Source organism: Salmo trutta, chromosome 31 (assembly GCF_901001165.1).
Source record: "Salmo trutta chromosome 31, fSalTru1.1, whole genome shotgun sequence".
Classification (NCBI taxonomy): Eukaryota; Metazoa; Chordata; class Actinopteri; order Salmoniformes; family Salmonidae; genus Salmo; species Salmo trutta.
The window spans coordinates 36,436,439-36,459,333 of NC_042987.1; the positions used below are offsets into that span (position 1 = coordinate 36,436,439).

The following is a 22,895-nucleotide window of genomic DNA, read 5'->3' on the forward strand; positions in this document are numbered from 1 at the left end:
GAGGAGAGAGAGAGAGGAGAGAGACAGAGAGACAGAGAGACAGAGAGAGAGAGACAGAGAGAGAGAGAGAGAGAGAGAGTCAACAGGGGGAGAGAGAGAGAGAGACAGAGAGAGAGAGAGAGAGAGAGAGAGAGAGTCAACAGGGGGAGAGAGAGAGAGTCAACAGGGGGAGACTGTTTCTATTGCAGTGATTCCAAACCTCTCCTCTAGACTCCAGCCGTTCAATGTATTTGATCTACTCGAGAACGAACAACATTTACACTGTCTGTCTGTAAAAACGACTGCCCAAGCAAACATATACCTTATTCTGCAAGCCTGGGTCTACCTAGTCCTACCTGTATACGCAGCAGGACTTAATACCAGCTTCTATAGAATAGAGTACATAGAAGATATCACTATTCACCGATACAGGTATCAGATATTCCTTCATCCCTCTAATGGTTAAAGTAAGGATGTGTATGGACGTTTGTATATGTGGCATGTATGTTTGTGTGTATCATGTCCAATGTCCTTGTATCCTTGTGTGTGTGTGTTCATGTCAAATGTGTGTGTGTGTGTGTGTGTGTGTGTGTGTGTGTGGGGGTCGTACCAACTCCCAGTCCTGCAACGAAGGCTGCCCCCAGGCAGGACATTTCGTGTTGGATTGGCCGAGCGACCTTCCTGCCAAACAGGTCCGCCGTCAGCTGCATGACAAAGTCATTGGTACAAATGCCACCGTCCGCCCTGCATACACAAACAAATAATAAATCAGACACACACACACCTCAGAATATATAAATACCTTTGCACACTCTTGTCTCACACACACCAAACATTGAGGATTCATGATTGATAACTATATATACAAAGGTATGTGGACACCCCTTCAAATTAGTATTATTTCAGCCACACCGTTGCTGACAGGTGTATAAAGTCGAGCACATAGCCATGCAATCTCCATGGACAAACATTGGCAGTATAATGGCCTTACTGAAGAGCTCAGTGACGTTCAACGTGGCACCGTCATAGGATGCCACCTTTCCAACAAGTCACTTCATCAAATTTCTGCCCTGCTAGAGCTGCCCAGGTCAACTGTAAGTACTGTTATTGTGAAGTGAATACGTCTAGGAGCAACAACGGTTCAGCCGCGAAGTGGTAGGCCACACAAGCTCACAGAACGGGACTACAGAGCGCTGAAGTGCGTAGCACGTAAAAATTGTCTGTTCTCGGTTGCAACACTCACTATCGAGTTCCAAACTGCCTCTGGAAGCAACGTCAGCGCAAGAATTGTTCGTCGGGAGGTTCATGAAATGGGTTTCCATGGCCGAGCAGCCAAACACAAGCCTAAGATCACCATGCGCAATACCAATGCTATGTGCCCCAATGTATAGTGCCAACAGTAAGGTTTGGTGGAGGAGGAATAAATGGGGTTGTTTTTCATGGTTTGGGCTAGGCCTCTTAGTTCCAGTGAAGGGAAATCTTAACACTACAGCATACAATGACATTCTAAACGTTTCTGTGCTTCCAACTTTGTGGCAACTGTTTGGGGAAGGCCCTTTCCTGAGGTTTGTGTTTGGTTTTAGCCAGACATAAGAGGACCCATCTCGTTCAAAAAGTGGACAAAAGTTAGCTAAAAAAGCACCTGGAAGCACCATGTCTTGCTGGGTCATGCAGCAAGACATGATCCAAAGCACACAAAGTCTATGCGAAAATGGCTAAAAAGCAACACATTTGAAGTTTTGGAACGGCCTAGTCAAAGTCCAGACCTAATCCCAATTGAGATGTTGTGGCAGGACTTGAAACGAGCCGTTCATGCTTGAAAACCCACAAATGTTTCTGACCTAAAGCAGTTCTGCATGGAAGAGTGGGCCAAAATTCCTCCACAGCAACGTGAGAGACTGATCAACAACTACAGGAAGCATTTGGTTGGAGTCATTACTGCTAAAGGTGGCTCAACCAGTTATTGAGTGAAAGGGGGTAAATACTTTTTCACGGCACTGTAGAGAGATCAGTAAAATCAGTAACAATCAACGATCAATACCACAATACATTAACACCACAATACATCAACACAACAATACATCAACACCATCTAAAGAATGGTTTGAGATGATCTGAAATGTATAGGGAATAATCCACTGTAGGCCTACCTGATCTTCCTGATGGGAATGTGTGTTTCTCTAAGCATCGTCTCATAGAGCTGCTTGTTCCTACGAAACGGCACACACACACACACACACACACGTGTATATTATCTTCAAATATACACGGTAGACAGTTTATTATTAGGTACATCACCCAGCTCACGAAAATGGATCAATCCTACAAAAATGAGAGTCACGTGGCCTGCTATATAAAGCAGGCAGACAGGCATCCAGTTACTGTTTGATTGAACGTTAGAATGGGTAAAACGAGTGACCTACTTTGAGAGTGGTATGATCGTCGTTGCCAGACATTGATACTTGTCCCGAAGCCACTCCTGCATTAACTTGGCTGTGTGGTTGGGTCATTGTCTTGTTGGAAGGTGAACCGTCGCCTTTTGGCAAACTCCAAGTGGGCTGTCATGTGTCTTTTACTGAGGAGTGGCTTCCGTCTGGTCACTCTACCATAAAGGCCTGATTGGTGGAGTGCTGCAGAGATGGTTGTCCTTCTGAAAGTTTCTCCCATCTCCACAGAGGAACTCTAGAGCTCTGTCAGAGTGACCATCGGGTTCTTGGTCACCTCCCTGACCAAGGCTCCTCTCTCCCGATTGCTCAGTTTGGCCGGCCGGCCAGCTCTAGGAAGAGTCTTGGTGGTTCCAAACTTCTTCCGTTTAAGAATGATGGAAGCCACTGTGTTCTTGGGGACCTTCAATGCTGCAGACATTTTTTGGTACCCTTCTCCAGATCTGGAGCTCTACGGACAATTCCTTTGACCTCATGGCTTAGTTTTTGCTCTGATAAGCACTGTCAACTGTGAGACTTTATATAGACAGGTGTGCGCCTTTCCAAATCATGTCCAATCAATTGAATTTACCAGGGTCTGAATAATTATTTAAATAAAAAAGGTATTTGTTTTTTATTTGTAATACATTTGCCAAAATTTCCCCAAAAAGTTTTTTTTGCTTTGTCCGTTTTGAGGTATTGTGTAGATTGCTGACGAAAATGTTGAACTTAATACATTTTTAGAACAAGGCTGTAACAAAACGTGGAAAAAGTGAAGGGGTCTGAATACTTTCGGAAGCCACTGAACCTTCAGATAGATTACTTACTACTAGTTTGGTCTTCAAAACACCATTTTGTCCCTTGTGCCCGCATTCATTTCACAATTAATGAATTCTTCTTTATCGATAGATTCAGAATTTATATTAATAACTTGACCAACATCGGCACAAACTCTCACTGACCTAAATGCAACAGACTCCAGAATGGCTCGGACCAGGTGACTCTTGGTTGTGGATGGTTTTAGGCCCATGAAAGAGGCGCATGCTTTGGGATCGTTTAAAGGAGCCTGGTGAACAACACACAAACACGTTAAACATACATAGTGAGGACACAACACTAACACACCATAGCTAGGGCCCTATAAAATCTACGATGTGGAGAACGCGGACAGAATCACGGAATCTAGACATTCAAATGGATTTCAACAATATTCAACTAAATGTATCGAATTTATTACAAAATGAATTAACTTGCCCAAGTTAATCATGAGACATCAACAAAATGCAACAGTGATTTGTATTGTCCTGCAACGACACAGCAATGTGTGTGTGGGTGGGGGGTACACGCGTATGTCTAAACTTTGTGTAGCCGATAGCAATGATGCTAATGATAACCTTCTGCTAGCAGAGATAGAAAGGCTTTCCTAAAAACCTCCTCAGTTAAATGTGAACTACAACGTAGTCTATATGCCTACCTGGCAGAACGAGATAAGTATTATTTGCATCAATCCAGCGGCCATTTGTTTTGCAAACTCTGCAATCACATGAGCGCTACAGAAACACAGCTAGCCAAACAACGGTTTCTGGCTGCTGCACACTTCCATTAAAAGGGTAACTACACCGAAAAATCTAAATGTATTGTATTTTTACATAGACCTGAAAAGTGGTCTCCTGATATGGTTTAAGCATTGTTGTGGACATAGAAAAACAACAAAATTGGATGTTCTATTAAAAAAGTGTGATTTTAAAAGGCAAAACCAGAAAAAACGGAAACCTGTAAATACAAAACTGAGAAAACGGAATTTGGGAAAACACTAAACGGAATCAGGCAAAACATTGTACTGATTTTATAGAGCCCTACATATACACACACATATATATATAAATAAATAACAAAGCCCGAGAGCATATATAAACACCATTTCACACACATAAACAAAGGCATATACACAAACACAACATTATTCCAGCAAGTTTTGGGAGCGTAAACTCACATGAAATGAAACAAGAGACAAACTTACAAAAGCTGATTGCACAAAGGTAGGCAGAGAAGGAAAAGACAACGTTATGACAACACTGTTGTGACAACACTGTAGACACATTAATGATGACACTACTACCAAGGTCACCCAGAAACGCCCACAAAACCACAAACTCATAGTCTGATGGCACACCCAACTGTCATTAACACTCTCACTGTGAAACCAATACACAGTGTGTGTGTGTGTGTGTGTGTGTGTGTGTGTGTGTGTGTGTGTGTGTGTGCGCGCGTCTGTGCAAGCGAACACACACACACACACAGTTCAATCATTCCTGTGCGCATACACACACACACTCACCTGCAGGCCACTAAACGAGGGAACGAAGCACACACCGTCCGAGTTGGCCACACTGCTGGCCATGGCATCGGTCTCCCGTACATCTGAGAACAGCTCTGGAACAACACAACTGATGTCACTTCCTCTGACATCACCAAACTATGGGATAAATATGAACTTATATGCACGTTGTGTTTTCATGCCCTTTTTCTATCAAATATCAAATATATCAATCAATATCAATATATGAATTACACATGGTTGGTGTCTTTCCCCTTACGTGAGAATATCATAATTACAGAGCTCCTGGATTGTTGCCAAATAGGCATCATGCCAGTGGTCAGACTCACCCAGCTCCTGTGCCCACTTAATGGCTGTGCCAGTGTCTGCTGCATTGCCCTCTGCTAGATACACCACCTCTGGACCGATCTTCCACCCCACAACAGGGTAGAGACCTGTACAAACAACAGATTTCCATGACAATCTGGGACAATGTCTGAACTGCATACTTTTTTGGAAAAGTGTCTTATTCATTGATATTGCTGTTTACTGAGCTAAAGGGAATATACCCTCCAAAAAAATATTTGTGAAAAGAACAACAAAATGAAAAAAAGACTGGGAATCTGAGTGGTATGTACTACAAAAGCAAGTTCGATCTTCTCTGGGTTTCTAAAGCTAACTAGCTTCAGTTAGCTTCACATTCCTTCTCAGGCTTTATCTGTACTGCGATGGTGGATAATGCTCGTCCGCCTGTCGCCAGCTCTAGCAGGCTTGGTAACTGCACGTGCATGTTACACACGTCTAGTCGAACCCCGAACTCTTCATTGAGACAATGCTGAAACATCAATCCATGGGGGAGTCAGTGCTATATTTTTCATTTGTGCCAAAAATCTTAATGAAAGAGAAGTTATATTGAAAATTCAGCAGGCTGTGGCGTGAAAAAGGCTTTTAGAAGGGCCGTCTTTATTTAAGTTATTGTTAAATGCCGTCTTTGGTGTGGTTATGAATGCACAAGCACCTTTGATCCCACTGCTATTGATAAAATAAGCTAAATGAATGGTCAAACATACGTTTTAGTACGGTGCATGAAGTTTCAAATGCATTCTGTCATTACTAAATGTGTAATGTGATAGGTGTTTTAACATGCCTATTTAACAAAAAAAACACATAACAAAAACTGTTGATTCATATAATATTTAATCAGTTCAAATTAATGAACTTGGTGAGATTTCATTGGTCCTCAACTCTTTAAACGACACTCCATTCAGGATAAATGGAGTTAGCCCTGAGTTAGCCTGCCCCGAAGGAGGTTCGTTCTGAAGGATTCGCTGCCATAGAAATGTACCTGTCTAAAAGGTGAGACACTTTCGTGGTACCAGTAATCCCGAGTTGAACTCATGAGTTGACCAAAGTTACCTCGTTAACTCCTCAAACCTGATTCATAGAATAGGCTCAGGGGTTAAAGCAACAACAACAAAAATCCCACATTAAACTTTAGTCGATCTCAGATCGACTGTCCGGGGCCAAATGAACCTCCACTTTAATGTGAGAAAATCATGACCATCATGCTTTTAGGTAAAGAGGATCATTTTGAACATGTATTTGACCAATTCCAGTCCCCTTGTTTAGGGGGACCAGGGTCCTCCCCTGGATAATTCTCCCAAGGAGCTCAGAAATGGTCCCAATAACATATTGGTAAAAATTATTAACATATTGGATATAGCCTATGCATGGTCTATATTATCAGATGTGCTTTTAGCAATACGCATTATCACCTGTAGCCCAAGTGAGGAAGAATAGTGGCTATAAAATGTACGTAGACTGAAGCATGGGGCTTTTGTCCATTTGCATTTACCCCACTGGACACAACATCCTAATTGTTATTATTATTAATAATAATAATTCTTATTTTATTATAAATATATAAGTAATGATAAATTATTATTCACTTGAAAAATTCACACAAAAAAAGTTTATATTATAAATTATACAATGGGTGGGTCTAATCCTGAATGCTGATTGGTTAAAAGCGCATTCCAGACAGTGTCTATTCCACAAGTTACCACCGGCTAAATCTATGATGTTAAAATGCCTATTTACTTTATTCCGTCTGACTGCACAATCCACTGTCTCATCAGCCCAGCCAGGCAATTTATGAACGTGATCTGCACTATAAAAAGCATCTAGACATTAAATCACATTTCTTTTAAACTAACATTTAGTTTCAACAGCAGAGATTAGTATAAACCTTTCTGTCTGTCTCATCAACATTTTAAACATTGTTTCAATATTCAAATTTGATCTCCAGCTGTCCCATAGTAATGAAAGTGTCGGGGTCGGGAGTCGGGACAAGACAGACTGGCAGGAAGCCAGTCGAAATCATGAATAAGCTGGCATTATTTTTATGGATATATACACAAAAGAAATGTCAATTGAAAAAAGGTCAAATGAATTGCAGCTAGTTCGCAGCCTTTCCAGCTTCAGTTTTAAGTGATCGTGTTAGCTGTGTTATTGGCTAGCTCCTCTGAACAACAATGTTCTGACAAGTGAGCACATTTTCTATGCTAGGCAAAATCATCACTAGAAAACAGCTTTAAAAAATGCAAATGCGGCTACTTCGCTGCTATTCTGGATTTTTGACATGACTAAGTTAGCCGTAGCTAGCTAGCAAGCAAGAGATAAGAACGTTGCCAGACCGTTCTAAATGTTCCATTGCCATACTAACGACTGGGTCGCGTCCATAGATACAGAACAAAAAGACTGAACAACTGGGTCGCGTCTCTGGCAACCGAACCGATAGAACAATCGACCAGCCGGCCTGGGTAGCAACCCTAGATTTGTGTCAGGACTATATCTTGTGGAAGAATGAAATGGTATGAATAAATTCATCAAAATAAAGTTTTGAATGAAAATATGTAATATCATTATTTTAACATCTTGCTAACCCGTTGGAGAAAAGTGATAATGCCCTCAAAGCCGGTGTTTGGAGAATATAGTGGTACGGTTTGCCGGCCCTCGATTTTGTCTCGGGCCTAACAACACCCGTGCCAATATATCCTCCAAACACCGGCTTCGAGGGCATTATCACTTAAGTTATTGCCCCTTTAAATTGGAACTGACAGAATTTTAGCAACATAAAATCTTATTAAAATCTGTTTATATACACCACCAGGAAGAATATTACACTACTTTTGTACATTTTCTGACAAGCAAGAACTTCGATATGGTCATTTTCACATTTTCAGAAATTCTTAGAATGTTTAGGAATTACATATACTAAGACATTTGTGAAAATTCTATAGCAATATAGAGTGAGAAAGTGGCCGTGTGTTTGGACAATTAATAGACACTAGTGTAAATAAAACCGAATCAAAACATCCGTCTCATCCGGGACCGGAGTCAACACAGACCAATGTGCCATAGTCAGAGGTACAGTAGGCCTATATGCAAAAAAGCCATTTGCCACAAGGGTCTGCCATTATTCACTTTGAACTGGATTGTGGGTATTTACAGGCAGGTGCAACAGCGCGACTTTAGATCATTTGAACGCATTCCACAAAAGCCACAAAATACACTTACAGTGCCTTCGGAAAGTATTCCCTTGACTTTTCCCACATTTTGTTATGTTACCGTCTACTTCTAAAAATGATAAATTATTTTTGTTTTATTCTCATCAATCTACACACAATACCCCATAATGACAAAGCAAAAACAGGTTTATATAAGTATTCAGACCCTTTACTCAGTACTTTGTTGAAGCACCTTTGGCAGTGATTACAGCATCAACTCTTCTTGGGTATGACGCTACAAGCTTGGCACACCTGTATTTGGGGAGTTTCTTCCATTCTTCCCTGCAGATCCTCTCAAGCTCTGTCAGGTTGGATCCCCCCCGCCTCAGATAATTTTTTTATTGCAGATCTACACTGATCTCTCCAGAATCCAATGTGATGGAGAACTTTAACCCTTTCATAGGGCTCTGGACTGAGTTTATATCTGTGGAATAACCCTGCTTACAGTTTAGAATCTGGTGTGTTAGAGCAGGGATGGAACAAAAGCCAGTAGCTCATAAGGAGGATTTTTACCAGACCCGACTTAGCCCTCGTGTCCATGAATGAGTGAGTGTGTAGGCCTGCTTGCATGTTGACTTTGAGGGCCAATTTCCTTGTCACAGATTAAGCATAGCCCTCGGCTAAAAAGCTATTTCAGTGGAGATTTCCCCATTGAGCATACTTCTCATACGGAGGGTGATGATACGTGAGACCATGTTCATCTCTGGGGCAAGATGTAGCCTCTAGCTAGCTATGTGGGACTATGTCCATATCTGAGTCATGATGAAGCCAAAGATTTGAATAACTAACCCAAGATAGACCACAGCCTGTCATTTCCAATGGCAGCAAATTAATCCTAGTGGGCAGAACAAGCAAGGGAGTGGGCAGAGCCAAGCATGAGCTAGCGAGAGCCTATTGGCGCGTTCCAGCATGTATTTCCATTAGGGAACGCCTACTCTATGAAGCGTGCGTGTACACTAACTCAATTCGCCCTTGCACTTTGGCAAAGGGTCAAGTCTACAAAACTTAGTCCACTCTGTTTGTAACAGATTCTAGTTTTGGAAACAGAAAACTGTATTGATATCAAATGTTTCATTGATTAAAAAAAATTTGCAGAATGTCAGCCACATTTCTACATCCGGTGAAATATCTGTCTCGTAGTTCTGTGATCTGTGATGAAGCCTATAGTTAGCTACGTACCGGCCACAGACGTGTGTGGCTTGCTCCCAGTGTTGATGTTCATGAAGGTGCCCGTTCCCATGGTGATCTTCACATCCCCGATGTCGAAGCAGCACTCACCAAACATGGCCGCCTGCTGGTCTGCCATCTACAGGGTGAGAGGTAACAGATTTATGATCCCAAATCCTAACCTTAACCATTAGGGGGATACATCCTACTCCAACCAATCAATATGTAGGTCTTTATCTAGACATGTTATAACTCAAATCAATATGTACAGTACCAGTCAAAAAAGTTTGGACCCACCTACTCATTCAAGGGTTTTTCTTTATTTTTACTATTTTCTACACTGTAGAATAATAGTGAAGACATCAAAACTATGAAATAACACACATGGAATCATGTAGTAACCCAAAAAATTGTTAAACAAATCAAAATATATTTTATATATTTCAGATTCTTCAAAGTAACCACCATTTGCCTTGATTCGCTCCTGAGTGGCGCAGCGGTCTAAGGCACTGCATCTCAGTGCTAGAGGCGTCACTATAGACCCTGTTTTGATCCCGGGCTGTATCACAACCAGCTGTGAAAAAAGTGTTGTGGTCAGATGAGACCAAAATGGAGCTCTTTGGCATCAACTCAACTCGCCATGTTTGGAGGAGGAGGAATGCTGCCTATGACCCCAAGGACACCATCCCCACCGTCAAACATGGAGGTGGAAACATTATGCTTTGGGGGTGTTTTTCTGCTAAGGGGACAGGACAACTTCACCGCATCAAAGGGACGATGGACGGGGCCATGTACCGTCAAATCTTGGGTGAGAACCTCCTTCCCTCAGCCAGGGCATTGAAAATGGGTCGTGGATGGGTATTCCAGCATGACAATGACCCAAAACACATGGCCAAGGCAACAAAGGAGTGGCTCAAGAAGAAGCACATTAAGGTCCTGGAGTGGCCTAGCCAGTCTCCAGACCTTAACCCCATAGAAAATCTGTGGAGGGAGCTGAAGGTTCGAGTTGCCAAACGTCAGCCTCGAAACCTTAATGACTTGGAGAAGATCTGCAAAGAGGAGTGGGACAAAATCCCTCCTGAGATGTGTGCAAACCTGGTGGCCAACTACAAGAAACATCTGACCTCTGATTGCCAACAAGGGTTTTGCCACCAAGTACTAAGTCATGGTTTGCAGAGGGGTCAAATACTTATTTCCCTCATTAGAATGCAAATCAATTTATAACATTTTTGACATGCGTTTTTCAGGATTTTTTGTTGTTGTTATTCTGTCTCTCACTGTTCAAATAAACCTACCATTAAAATTATAGACTGATCATTTCTTTGTGAGTGGGCAAACATACAAAATCAGCAGGGGATCAAATACTTTTTTACCTCACTGTATTACATTTACATTTTAGTCATTTAGCAGACGCTCTTATCCAGAGCGACTTACAGTAGTGAATGCATACATTTCATACATTTTTTTCCCCCCGTACTGGTACTGTATACATTTTATGACCCCAATGAGTTTCCCTTCTTTCCCCTGTGGAATGTCCATGGTCCTCTCTTTGTTTAGCTAACCATCCTCTGGGCCTGACCCTGCTCTCTGATCCTAGGCAATGTCCTCTTATCTGATTAGGTCAACCTTTCTAAATTAGCATCCACACAGTTTCATGGCCTAAACTCCATTAATACTCACAGTAATCATTCACTAAACAGGATACAAACTAGTTTAACTTGAAACATGTTACATTTGAACTAAATCCAGCAGTATCCTCTGCAGCAGAGGTAACTCTGGGTCTTCCTTTCCTGTGGTCCTCATGAGAGCTAGTTTCATCATAGCGCTTGGTTTTTGTGACTGCACTTGAAGAAACTTTCAAAAGTTCTTGAAAATGTTCAAAATTGACTGCCCTTCATGTCTTTAGGGATAATGATGGACTGTCATTTCTCTTTGCTTATTTGAGCTGTTCTTACCATAATATGGACTTGGTCTTTTACCAAATAGGGCTATCTTCTGTATACCACCCCTACCTGATCACAACACAACTAATTTGCTCAAACGCATTAAGAAGGAAATAAATTCCACAAATTAACTTAACAAGGTACACCTGTTAATTTAAATGCATTCCAGGTGACTACCTCATGAAGCTGGTTGAGAGAATGCCAAGAGTTTGCAAAGCTGTCATCAAGGCAAAGCGTGGCTAATTTGAAGAATCTCAAACATAAAATATAAACCCTTTTTTTGGTTACTACATGATTCCATGTGTTATTTCATAGTTTTGATGTCTTCACTATTATTCTGCAATGTTGAAAATAGTAAAAAAAAAAAAATAAAGAAAAACCCTGGAATGAGTAGGTGTGTACAAACTTTTGACTGGTACTGTTGGTCTTTATCTAGACATGTTATAACTCAATCAATGTGTAGGCCTTTACCCCAAATAAATGACGGGATTTGCATCATCCAATAAACTACTAACTGAGATTTTTGGGTGATCTGTCGAACAGTGATCTACGCAGAAAATGTAAGTGTTCATTGAAAAACCTACTTTGGTCAACTAAAACAGAGAAGATATTTGCAGTGTGTATTTAAAAGTGAAACGTTTACCTTGAGTCCATAAACCAAGGTCCAAATGGCCAGTCACATTGAAACAAACACACAACTGCTAGTATACTGCTTTCAAAATATCCCCTTCGATCTACATTCATTCTCAGTATGAGTCGTTATCGCATGTATTTTTTATTTAACTAAGCAAGTCAGTTAAGAACAAATTCTTATTTACAATGACGGCATACACCGGCCAAACCTGGGCCAATTTGGCGCCGCCCTATGGGATTCCCAATCAAGGCCGGTTGTGATACAGCCTGGATTCGAACCAGGGTGTCTATAGTGACGCCTCTAGCACTGAGATGCAGTGCTCCTTAGACCGCTGCACCACCCAGGAGCCCTAATAATATATATATATATAAAATAATCTGTGTGTGAAATCTTTGCTAATTTATTTAAAAAATAAGACTGAAATATCACATTTACATAAGTAAATACTTTGTTGAAGCACCTTTGGCAGCGATTACAGCCTCGAGTCTTCTTGGGTATGACATTACAAGCTTGGCACACCTGTATTTGGGGAGTTTCTCTCATTCTTCGCTGCAGATCCTTTGAAGCTCTGTCAGGTTGGATGTGGAGCGTCGCTACACAGCTATTTTCAGGTCTCTCCAGAGATGTTAGATCGGGTTCAAGTACGTGCTCTGGCTGGGTCACTCAAGGACATTCAGAGACTTGTCCTGAAGCCACTCCTGCATTGCCTTGGATGTGTGCTTAGGGGCGTTGTCCTGTTGGTAGGTGAACCGTCGCCCCAGTCTGAAGTCCTGAGCGCTCTGGAGCAGGTTTTCATCAAGGATCTCTGTACTTTGCTACGGTCATCTTTCCCTCAATCCTGACTAGTCTCCTAGTCCCTGCTGCTGAAAAACATCCCACAGCATGATGCTGCCACCACCATGCTTCACCGTAAGGATGGTGCCAGGTTTCCTCCAGACGTGATGCTTGGCATTCAGGCCAAAGAGTTCAATCTTGGTTTCATCAGACCAGATAATCTTGTTTCTCATGGTGAGAGTCTTTAGGAGCCTTTTGGCAAACTCCAAGCGGGCTGTCGTGTCTTTTACAGAGAAGTGGCTTCTGTCTGGCCACTCTACCATAAAGGCCTGATTGGTGGCGTGCTGCAGAGATGGCTGTCCTTCTGGAAGGTTCTCCCATCTCCACAGAGGAACTCTTGAGCTCTGTTAGAGTGACCATCAGGTTCTTGATCACCTCCCTGTCAAGACCCTTCTCCCCCGATTGCTCAGTTTGGCCGGGTGGCCAGCTCTAGGAAGACTCTTGGTGGTTCCAAACTTCTTCCATTTAAGAATGATGGAGGCCACTGTGTTCTTGGGGACCTTCAATGCTGCAGACATTTTTTGGTACCCTTCCCCAGATCTGTGCCTCGACACAATCCTGTCTCTGAGCTCTAAGGACAATTCCTTCGACATCATGGCTTGGTTTTTGCTCTGACATGCACTGTCAACTGTGGGACCTTACATAGACAAGTGTGTGCCTTTCCAAATCATGTCCAATCAATTGAATATCACAGGTGTACTCCAATCAAGTTGTAGAAACATCTCAAGGATGATCAAAGGAAACAGGATGCACCTGAGCGCAATTTCAAGTCACATAGCAAAGGGTCAGAATACTTATGTAAATAAGGTATTTCTGTTTTTAGCTTTAAATATATTTGCAAAACAATTCTAAAAACCTTTTTCGCTTTGTCATTATGAGGTATTGTGTGGAGATTGATGAGGAAAAAATGTAATTGTAAATACATTTCAGAAAAAGGCTGTAACGTAACGAACCGTCGAAAAAGTGAAGGGGTCTGAATACTTTCTGAATGCACTGTATTACCTGTGTGTGTATGTGTGATATATAGATATATATATATATATATATAAATAACCTGTGTGTATATATATTACCTGTGTGTATATATCCCCTGTGTGTTTCTAGAAACATGTAATAAACAACTGATGCTAAGAATTAATGAGGCAAGTGGATATTTTGAAAGGTCACACTCCCACAAAGAGAGCAGAATAACCTGAAGACACACTGACCTAGCATGGCTGGTGACGCAGACAAAACAAAGATACCGTAAAGCCATAAAGATAACAGACTCATTCCAGGATGTGGAGATAGTGATGCAAAGATGAGAGATACTCACAACAGACATAATAGGGATCGACACCCCAAAGATGGAGGGATCTGTCAAGCCAAAGCGGTGACTGGTGAAGCAGAAGGGGGAAGAGGAGATCATGTATGAATGAATAGGTATTATATATATATATGACAATAATAAATCAACATCTAATATGGCTTTATCGCTGTATCTAGATATCGCCTAGTTAAACTGACTGGCCTAGTTAAATCAATTAAAAAGATATCAAGGAGAAGAGAACAAATAGACCATGCGTGATAGTAGTGGAGGCTGCTGAGTTCCGTCCTGTTGTATCTTTACTGAACCAAGCATAGCTACGTTACAGCAGGATACAGAGGCTGCTGAGTTCCATCCTGTTGTATCTTTACTGAACCAAGCATAGCTACGTTACAGCAGGATACAGAGGCTGCTGAGTTCTGTCCTGTTGGATCTTACTTTACTGAACCAAGCATAGCTACGTTACAGCAGGATACAGAGTCTGCTGAGTTCCGTCCTGTTGGATCTTACTTTACTGAACCAAGCATAGCTACGTTACAGCAGGATACAGAGGCTGCTGAGTTCTGTCCTGTTGTAACTTACTTTACTGAACCAAGCATAGCTACGTTACAGCAGGATACAGAGGCTGCTGAGTTCCGTCCTGTTGTAACTTACTTTACTGAACCAAGCATAGCTACGTTACAGCAGGATACAGAGGCTGCTGAGTTCCGTCCTGTTGTATCTTACTGAACCAAGCATAGCTACGTTACAGCAGGATACAGAGGCTGCTGAGTTGTGTCCTGTTGTATCTTTACTGAACCAAGCATAGCTACGTTACAGCAGGATACAGAGGCTGCTGAGTTCTGTCCTGTTGTATCTTACTGAACCAAGCATAGCTACGTTACAGCAGGATATAGAGGCTGCTGAGTTCTGTCCTGTTGTATCTTACTGAACCAAGCATAGCTACGTTACAGCAGGATACAGAGGCTGCTGAGTTCTGTCCTGTTGTATCTTACTGAACCAAGCATAGCTACGTTACAGCAGGATATAGAGGCTGCTGAGTTCTGTCCTGTTGTATCTTACTGAACCAAGCATAGCTACGTTACAGCAGGATATAGAGGCTGCTGAGTTCCATCCTGTTGTATCTTACTGAACCAAGCATAGCTACGTTACAGCAGGATACAGAGGCTGCTGAGTTCTGTCCTGTTGGATCTTACTGAACCAAGCATAGTCAGTGGAATAGTATCAAACCCATGGAAACCACATATTTGATGTGTTTGATACCATTCCACTGACTATTACTGCAGCCATTATTATGAGCCGTCCTCCCCTCAGCAGCCTCCACTGGTGTGATGGAAACGTCTGATATGGCTTGCAGAGAAGATGGCTAAGATACAACAGGACAGAACTCAGCAGCCTCTGTATCCTGCTGTAACGTAGCTATGCTGATCAGCATTTTAGTGTCTGTTTTTCACATAAATTTGCTTTGCATTATAAAAACTAAAGACCATTTAAGTTAAAACAGAAAATATACCGTATACATTGTACAGGAGGGGACTATACAAGTGATTAAAAACACATTACAGTTTAGTAAATTATCTTCTAATGTCTACATTATACAAGCCTTCTTTTTGGATTTCTAACGGCCATTTAAGTGGCCCGTTCTCCTCTGATCTCTCACTTCTGACTGCAATCTTGACAGAGAACCAACCTTATTCATTTAAAAGGGGAGACATGTGAGTCATGTGACCAGTATCATGTGACTCACCCAGTGTTCAGTACTTTGGGGAGGATGGAGAGAGGCAGCGAGACGAGACAGCAGAGGAATTCACTCCAGCACAACTGTAGGCAACGCACGCACAAAGACACAATGCTTCTGTATGAATTTTTGGGGGGGAATTGCAATTTCAGTTTACTTCCTGGATTAACAGAATTGAAATGCAATTGACCCCAACCCTGATACAAAGTTAATACACACGTGAACAAGGAAAAACCGACCTGGTACGAATCAAACATCCCAGTGGCACTGGCATTAGAGTAGTCTGTGGCATGGACCAATCCTGGACTCGGTTAGAGAAGAGAGACAGATTTTATTTGTTTATTTAAACAGGGACCATGCATAACAGACACTGAACCAGATTCTAACTAAAACAGATCATTTTCAGCTGCAACTTGTCCAAGAACATTAATTATTAACTCATATTGCCTGGTTACTGTGTCTTCCAACATGCCTGAGGGATTTCAGAGGACACAGTACTGCAGTAGGACTGAGAAAAAGAAGACCTGCGTGCGTGTGTGTGTGTGTGTGTGTGTGTGTGTAGACCCAAAACCTTGTGACAATTCATAATTAACATGGAAACACACACAAGCTTAAAAAGGAACATTTCACCTATTTTCAATGTTATATTGTCTTGGTGCATCTCTGCGTGACCTTTCATTTTTATTTGAGTTATTGTCGTTCAAGCAGGCAGAAATCCGACCGGTATGACGTAGCACCGTGGTGAAGTCTCTCTCACTACACTGGAAGTTAATAGGAATACGACTTTTAAAATCGCGAAAACATCTATCATACATGTCAGATTTCAATACTGGCCAATGGCATAATGCGGGAGGATGTTGTCTCTCGAACGAGTCATTGATCATATTTTTGCAATATTCCTACCTCGAGAAATGTGTAATTTAACAGAGGGTCCACTACTCGAGAAATGTGTAATTTAACACAGGGTCCACCACATTTATCCTATTTGTCTGCCTCTTCAGTCCAGGCTGCATTGTACATGTCAGACTCCACTGTGAGGCACATGGATCTGCAGGTTGAACATGGTGAGATTTTACACTCCTAAATTGATAGTACATTTTATTTAGGTTATTTTACAGCCAATTAGCTTCTTCACGTGCTGATGTTGACTTTGGTATTATTGTGTGTAGTTATATTTGCCAACAAGCGACTTAGCTAGCCAGCCAGCGCATAGAGAGCATTGCATTGTGGGTTTTGTTGCTACCAACCTTATTATAATGACAAAATTAAACATTTGTTCACAAAAAATATTGTTCTCGCATACTAGTGTTATTTAACACCGTAAATTATAGGAATGAGTGGTTTGGTGGATTTTCCCTTTAACACATCAGTATTTTTGGGAAGCTTGAAGATACGGATTTGAACAGTTATAGAAAAAGGTGTATAGCTGGAGAGTTGGACTTCTGTTTCTGTTGGTTGAACATTAGATTTTTTTTTTAATTCAAATAAATAATATACTTGAATTTCTCTGGAGTGTGTGCCATCCTTATCATAAACAAAGCTTAAAGATACACACAATCAATTAGCTGAGAGATATACATGAATACTACTCGCACGTACAGGCTTGGGCAGTCAAGTACTGTACGCGAACACACACGAGAATGGGGAATCATACAACCTACCTTTTGTGAGCTTATAAAGCAACCAGGTGTCTATTGTCCCAAAGCAGCAGTTTCCCTCTGCTACTGCTTGACCTAACTGTGAGGGGTGAGGACATAGAGGAGAGGAAATATCACCGGCTGTGTCCCCCTTGTATTCTCTTGCTCCTAATCACTTCCTAAAAAAATCACATGCAAGGCTACTAAAAGAACTGGAGACCAGTGACTTTGTTCAGTAAAGACTATAATATTTCTGTATTATGATCTTATTGAAAAAGCCCAGCGTGCCTTTGGGTCATTAGTGTTTGAAGTGTTGCCAGGTAGGCTTTCGCCACATCTGCCATCAGTAGCCTATATAGTTAGATTTAGGTGAACAACAATTCAATGTAGGGCGATTCTAGGAAAAGTTTCTCTCTGTCTACTATTGGCCGGTGTGCCAGTGATATTATTATAGCAGTACGTCCAATCAGAGTCCATGAAGGCCAGTCCTCATATGACGTGTGTCCTGAGTCAGGGAGAACTGGGGTAGAAGTCATGTCACACAGTAGGCTGAGGAGTCAAGTTAAAATACCAAAGCCCATTGATAGAGGCTCATTATTGTGTGATTCAGACATACCGTTGATAGAAACAGCAGAGGCCTTTCTGACCACAGAACGTCGTTTCTGACCACAGAACGTCCTTTCTGACTACAGAATGCATTTTCTGACTACAGAATGTGCACACAAACCTCCCTCTCTCCCCAACCCACACATTCTCCTTCTCTGTCTCACACACACTAACACCCATTTGAACAGGTGCCAAGCTCTCACACATCACACCTATCTCCAACACACACACACACCCTCCCCCGCCACACCCCTCCAAACACTTGAACTCCCTCTCTGCCACACACACACACACACCTGTTTCCAGTGTTGAAGGGCCCAGGCCAGGCGGAAGGTGACGTGTTGGGTGGAGAAGACTATGAGGCTGGCCGCCTGAAAGCGCTTATTTTTGGACAGGAAGTGAAGCACCATCATAACGCCGTGGATCGCCTGCCATTGTCACGGACACAACACAGCCACAGTTATCATTCCTATTTTGTTGAGTTTAGTTTTGTATTTTGTATTAACAATAAGCTAAAAGCCAAATTGCATTCACAAAAGTACAATCCAAATCAATGTTTTGATGTGATTTGCTTTGCTAGTAATAGCATTCTGTTTGGGATAGCAAAATGCAAGGCAAGTTATCATCATCATTACGAATAATAATCGGAGCACAAAGATAGAGGCCCCTATACTGTATTATCACAAGGTCTGCTGAACTATGACCTCTCTGTGACCCCAGACTAACCTTCATGGTGCAGGAGTTGTTCCAGGACCTCACCAGCTCCACTGCCCTCAAGTCCTGCCAGCTGATGAAGTTGTGAAAGGGAACTCCTGTTTTCCTGTGTGTGTGTGTGTGTGTGTGTGTGTGTGTGTGTGTGTGTGTGTGTGTGTGTGTGTGTGTGTGTGTGTGTGTGTGTGTGTGTGTGAGAGAGATGTGAGGTGGGATATCATCACAGATACAAACATACTGTACTGTTGGTCTGTCCTGGGGATCAACAAGGGCCTGTATGAGTGCAGGCTTTTGTTCTAGCTAAGCAGTAACACGCTTGATTCTACTAAATCAACTAACCATAGTCTAATCGTGTTATTACTCCGCTGAAACAAAAGCCCGTGACCACACCGGCCCTCACAGGGTGACACTGCCCACCCCTGCTGTGTGTATTAACATCCAGGGTAGTTTGTACTCCCTAGACTGTACACTGTGGTTTTAGCCCATGTAAAATGTACCTGTCCCACGTGGTGAAGGTGCCTCTCTGAGTGGAGATGCCCAGGGTCTCCATCTGACGCATCTGTAAACCTGAGTCTAAACCCAGGGAGAGACAGAGAACATACCCATCATTCATCAACGCTATCAGCAAGTGAACATTTGTGTGTTTTGTGGCAGAAGTAATGCCTTACTAAAAACAGCTTGCCATCAAAACTACATTAGCATCAGACCTCCTAAAGTGTGGCTTTCCTTTTCTTAAAAAATATGGCAGAAGAAGGGAGAGAGAGAGAGAGATTCCCAGACCAAACTCCACCCCTGGGCTACACATGGACCACCTCTGGCCCAGCAACCTGAGCAGAAGCCAGCAGACCCTGCAGCTGTACCCCAGGACCAGAATGTGCTACCACAGATAGAACAATGAGCCAGATATTTCACCGGCTGTATAAATGTGAAGCATCCGGTTGGCGTTTCCACTCCCTACCAAGAGATGCTGATGAGAGGAAGCGAACTGGCCAATGCAATCTGGATGAAGATGGAGCGAGATGGAATTTGGGTCGACATTCTGCTAATTTTCGCATCAATGAAACATTCGATCTCCATACAGTTTTCTGTTTCCAAATCTACAATCTGTAACAAACAGAGTGGACTGCGTTTTGTAGACTTCACCCTTTTGCCAAAGTGTCAACAAAAAAAAGTTTTGTTTAGAAGGAGTGCATGGGAGAATTGAGTTGTTGCACACAAGCACTTCAGAGTCTGCGTTCCTGAACGTAAATATGCAAATAAATGCTAGAACACGCCAATAGAATCTCACTAGCTCAGACTTGGCTCTGCCCACCTCCTTGCTTGTTCTGCTCACTATCATTAATTTGCTTCCATTGGAAACAGCCGGTGATCTATCTTGGGTTAGTTATAAAAATCTTTGACGCAAACCTGCCTTAGCCCAATCCCCACAGACCCTGCAGCTTTACTTCAGGACCAGAATGTGCTACCCTGCCTTAGCCCAACCTCCACAGAAACATAACACCCCAAGGGTTTGGAAGCCAGGGTCAGCCAAAGTGCGGTGCCCCTGGAGCAGTTTTAAGGGGCCTAGCTCAAAGGGTACAACAAGGGTACAGCATCTTGGATCTCTAGAACACCACAAGATTGGTTTCTGTTGGACATGATGAACTGATTCATGTTACATCCAAACCAGTGACCCTGTCTATAGATCTACCAATCTGGTTCCTGTTACATCCAAACCAGTGAGCCTGTCTATAGATCTACCAATCTGGTTCCTGTTATATCCAAACCAGTGACCCTGTCTATAGATCTACCAATCTGGTTCCTGTTACATCCAATCCAGTGACCCTGCCTATAGATCTACCAATCTGGTTCCTTGTCAACACCAAAAGGTTATAGAACCAAGAGTTATTTTAGGACCAGGCTGGGCTATACATAAGATTAGGAATATCGTCCCCATCAGGAGTGCTTGACTTCAGGAACACACAGAAATGTAGTTCTGAAACCTAAATATAAACAGTAAGTGGCAGCACCTATTCCAGTCCACTTCATGCACAGCCCATCAGGCCGTATGTGTGAGAGACAGACATAGTGTGTGAAATGGTCAGTATTGAAGATCAAGTGCTCATAAAAGGGTAAATAATTTATCACAAAATTGTACAATTTAGATCCACGTTTCTTCCTCACTCTTATACCTAACTCACACTCTGGGGCCTACCCAAACCATACTGGCCTTTCTGACACGCTTCCAGCAACTATGGTGGATGCTTAACCTGGCCAGCCCAGTACAGCTCGACTTGGCTCGGCCTAGTATTCACTTATTAGTTAATGACAATGATTGACTAGAGAGCTCTCCAACACCTCAGTCTCTGATTCACCTATAAGGCAAGGATGAAAACCAGAGCCCGCGCAAACCCTAGAGGACTGGAACTATATCAGAAGAGGGCTAAATATACCATGGTGGACCTATCCATACGGAGAGGTGGGAAATGGTACAAACCTTGAACAGCACCATTCACCACCTTAACGAATCCTCTCCACAGCTCTTCCGGGTCCAACTCGACCAAGCCCGGTTCAGGATACAACAGATTCACCTATAAACATAACATACCAGTCAAATTGACAATGTGGAGATTATGCGTGCCAGAAACAAACATTACCAGAGTCCATATTCATTAAATAATTATAATTCATATTATTTTGCATGCCTAATTCGAAAGAAACTTAATTTCAATTTCTCATCGCTCTATTGAATCTAGCCTATCAAATACCTTGGTGATGCATGATCCTCGAATCTGGGCTTCCTTGTCGTAAACGTGACATCTAATCGATGTTGTCCCCACGTCCACAGAGAGAACATAACTTTCTCTTTTTAATCCGTTCCTCCGAGTCTCCATAGTAACACGAGTTTGTCTTCAGCAACAGTTTGACCGGTTCCTCCTTCGGACCTTTTGCCTTCACATATCGTGAAAGCGATTGTCACAACTGTCTCCTCGCCCTGTAGGCAGTAGCACAGGGGTGGGCTGGAGAAGGCACCTGTCCCTAGTTGAATCCTTTCGACAATGTAGAAATGTGAAAAACTGAAAGCATTTTTTAGTCCTTCTGCTCGTGGAGAAAGGTCACTTTTTTTATCGCGTGATTCATTGTTCAAATACCAGTTATTCCGGTGACCATCCAATCCACGGAATATTGCGAAATACAGCATGCATCACAATTTCACAACAATTTAAAAGACACCCACCCAATTCCGAAATGACATCTTAATTAGTTCACAGTACTTTCATAATTGCATAATGGTATAAGCCTAATAAAACAATGTTGTGGGTGTGTGTGTTTCTCAAACTCAGTAGCACCGTTTTCAAACCAAGAGGCGCAACATCACGTTAATTCCGGAAACAAGTCGAGAAGCTGATTCGAGACCAGACCGGGGGAGGGACAAATCAATATGTGCGTTCGAGCGGAACACTTTTGTCAAATCGGTGACCATCGTTGTTCACATACCTTTCATTTTACCTTTGCATTATAAAAAATGATCCGATTTGCGCCTACATGTCCACTGCATGAATTTTACAGAAATCATGTGATCAAAGGTCATGAAGTTTTGACTGCAGCCATCGCCTGCATCGGGCTCCCGAGTGGCGCAGCGGTTCGATTTGCATTTTGGTGCTAAACGCGTCACTACAGACATCCTGGTTCGACTCCAGACTGTATCACAACCGGCCGTGATTGGGAGACCCATAGGGTGGCGCACAATTGGCCCAGCGTCGTCTGGGTTTGGCCGGTGTAGACTGTCATTGTAAATAAGAATTTGTTCTTAACTGACTTGCCTAGTTTAAATAAAAAATATATATTTAAAAACAAATTGTGTGAGGCTCTATTGTCAATCAATCATTAGAGTATTTTTGTTTGACCCACTCCACGCGAATGTGACCAGACATGACTGAAACAGGAACTGACATAATGTAGGCTATACAGTGGATAGCCTATATACAAATTAATGTTATATATTGAGGCTCTCTCTCAGTAATTGATTGTACAATGAACACACATATGAT

At 42.2% G+C, this 22,895-nt stretch overlaps 1 protein-coding gene across 1 annotated transcript in view; it reads right to left on the reverse strand.

Annotated features, from left to right (window-relative positions):
- The window catches only part of gk5 (glycerol kinase 5), a 24,495-nt gene extending 2,019 nt beyond the window's left edge, over window positions 1-22,476 (reverse strand). Inside the window, exons 1-15 of the mRNA XM_029726449.1 lie at window positions 21,612-22,476; window positions 21,341-21,434; window positions 19,362-19,437; window positions 18,880-18,973; window positions 18,450-18,581; window positions 17,572-17,647; window positions 16,150-16,211; window positions 15,920-15,993; window positions 14,182-14,242; window positions 9,468-9,594; window positions 5,070-5,174; window positions 4,741-4,835; window positions 3,365-3,468; window positions 2,130-2,189; window positions 590-723 (exon numbers count right to left, since the gene is read on the reverse strand). Coding sequence (XP_029582309.1) covers window positions 590-723; window positions 2,130-2,189; window positions 3,365-3,468; window positions 4,741-4,835; window positions 5,070-5,174; window positions 9,468-9,594; window positions 14,182-14,242; window positions 15,920-15,993; window positions 16,150-16,211; window positions 17,572-17,647; window positions 18,450-18,581; window positions 18,880-18,973; window positions 19,362-19,437; window positions 21,341-21,434; window positions 21,612-21,737 — 1,420 coding nt within the window. The 5' untranslated portion in view covers window positions 21,738-22,476. The remainder of the gene's footprint in view (window positions 1-589; window positions 724-2,129; window positions 2,190-3,364; window positions 3,469-4,740; window positions 4,836-5,069; window positions 5,175-9,467; window positions 9,595-14,181; window positions 14,243-15,919; window positions 15,994-16,149; window positions 16,212-17,571; window positions 17,648-18,449; window positions 18,582-18,879; window positions 18,974-19,361; window positions 19,438-21,340; window positions 21,435-21,611) is intronic.
- Between the last annotated feature and the right edge of the window lie 419 nt (window positions 22,477-22,895).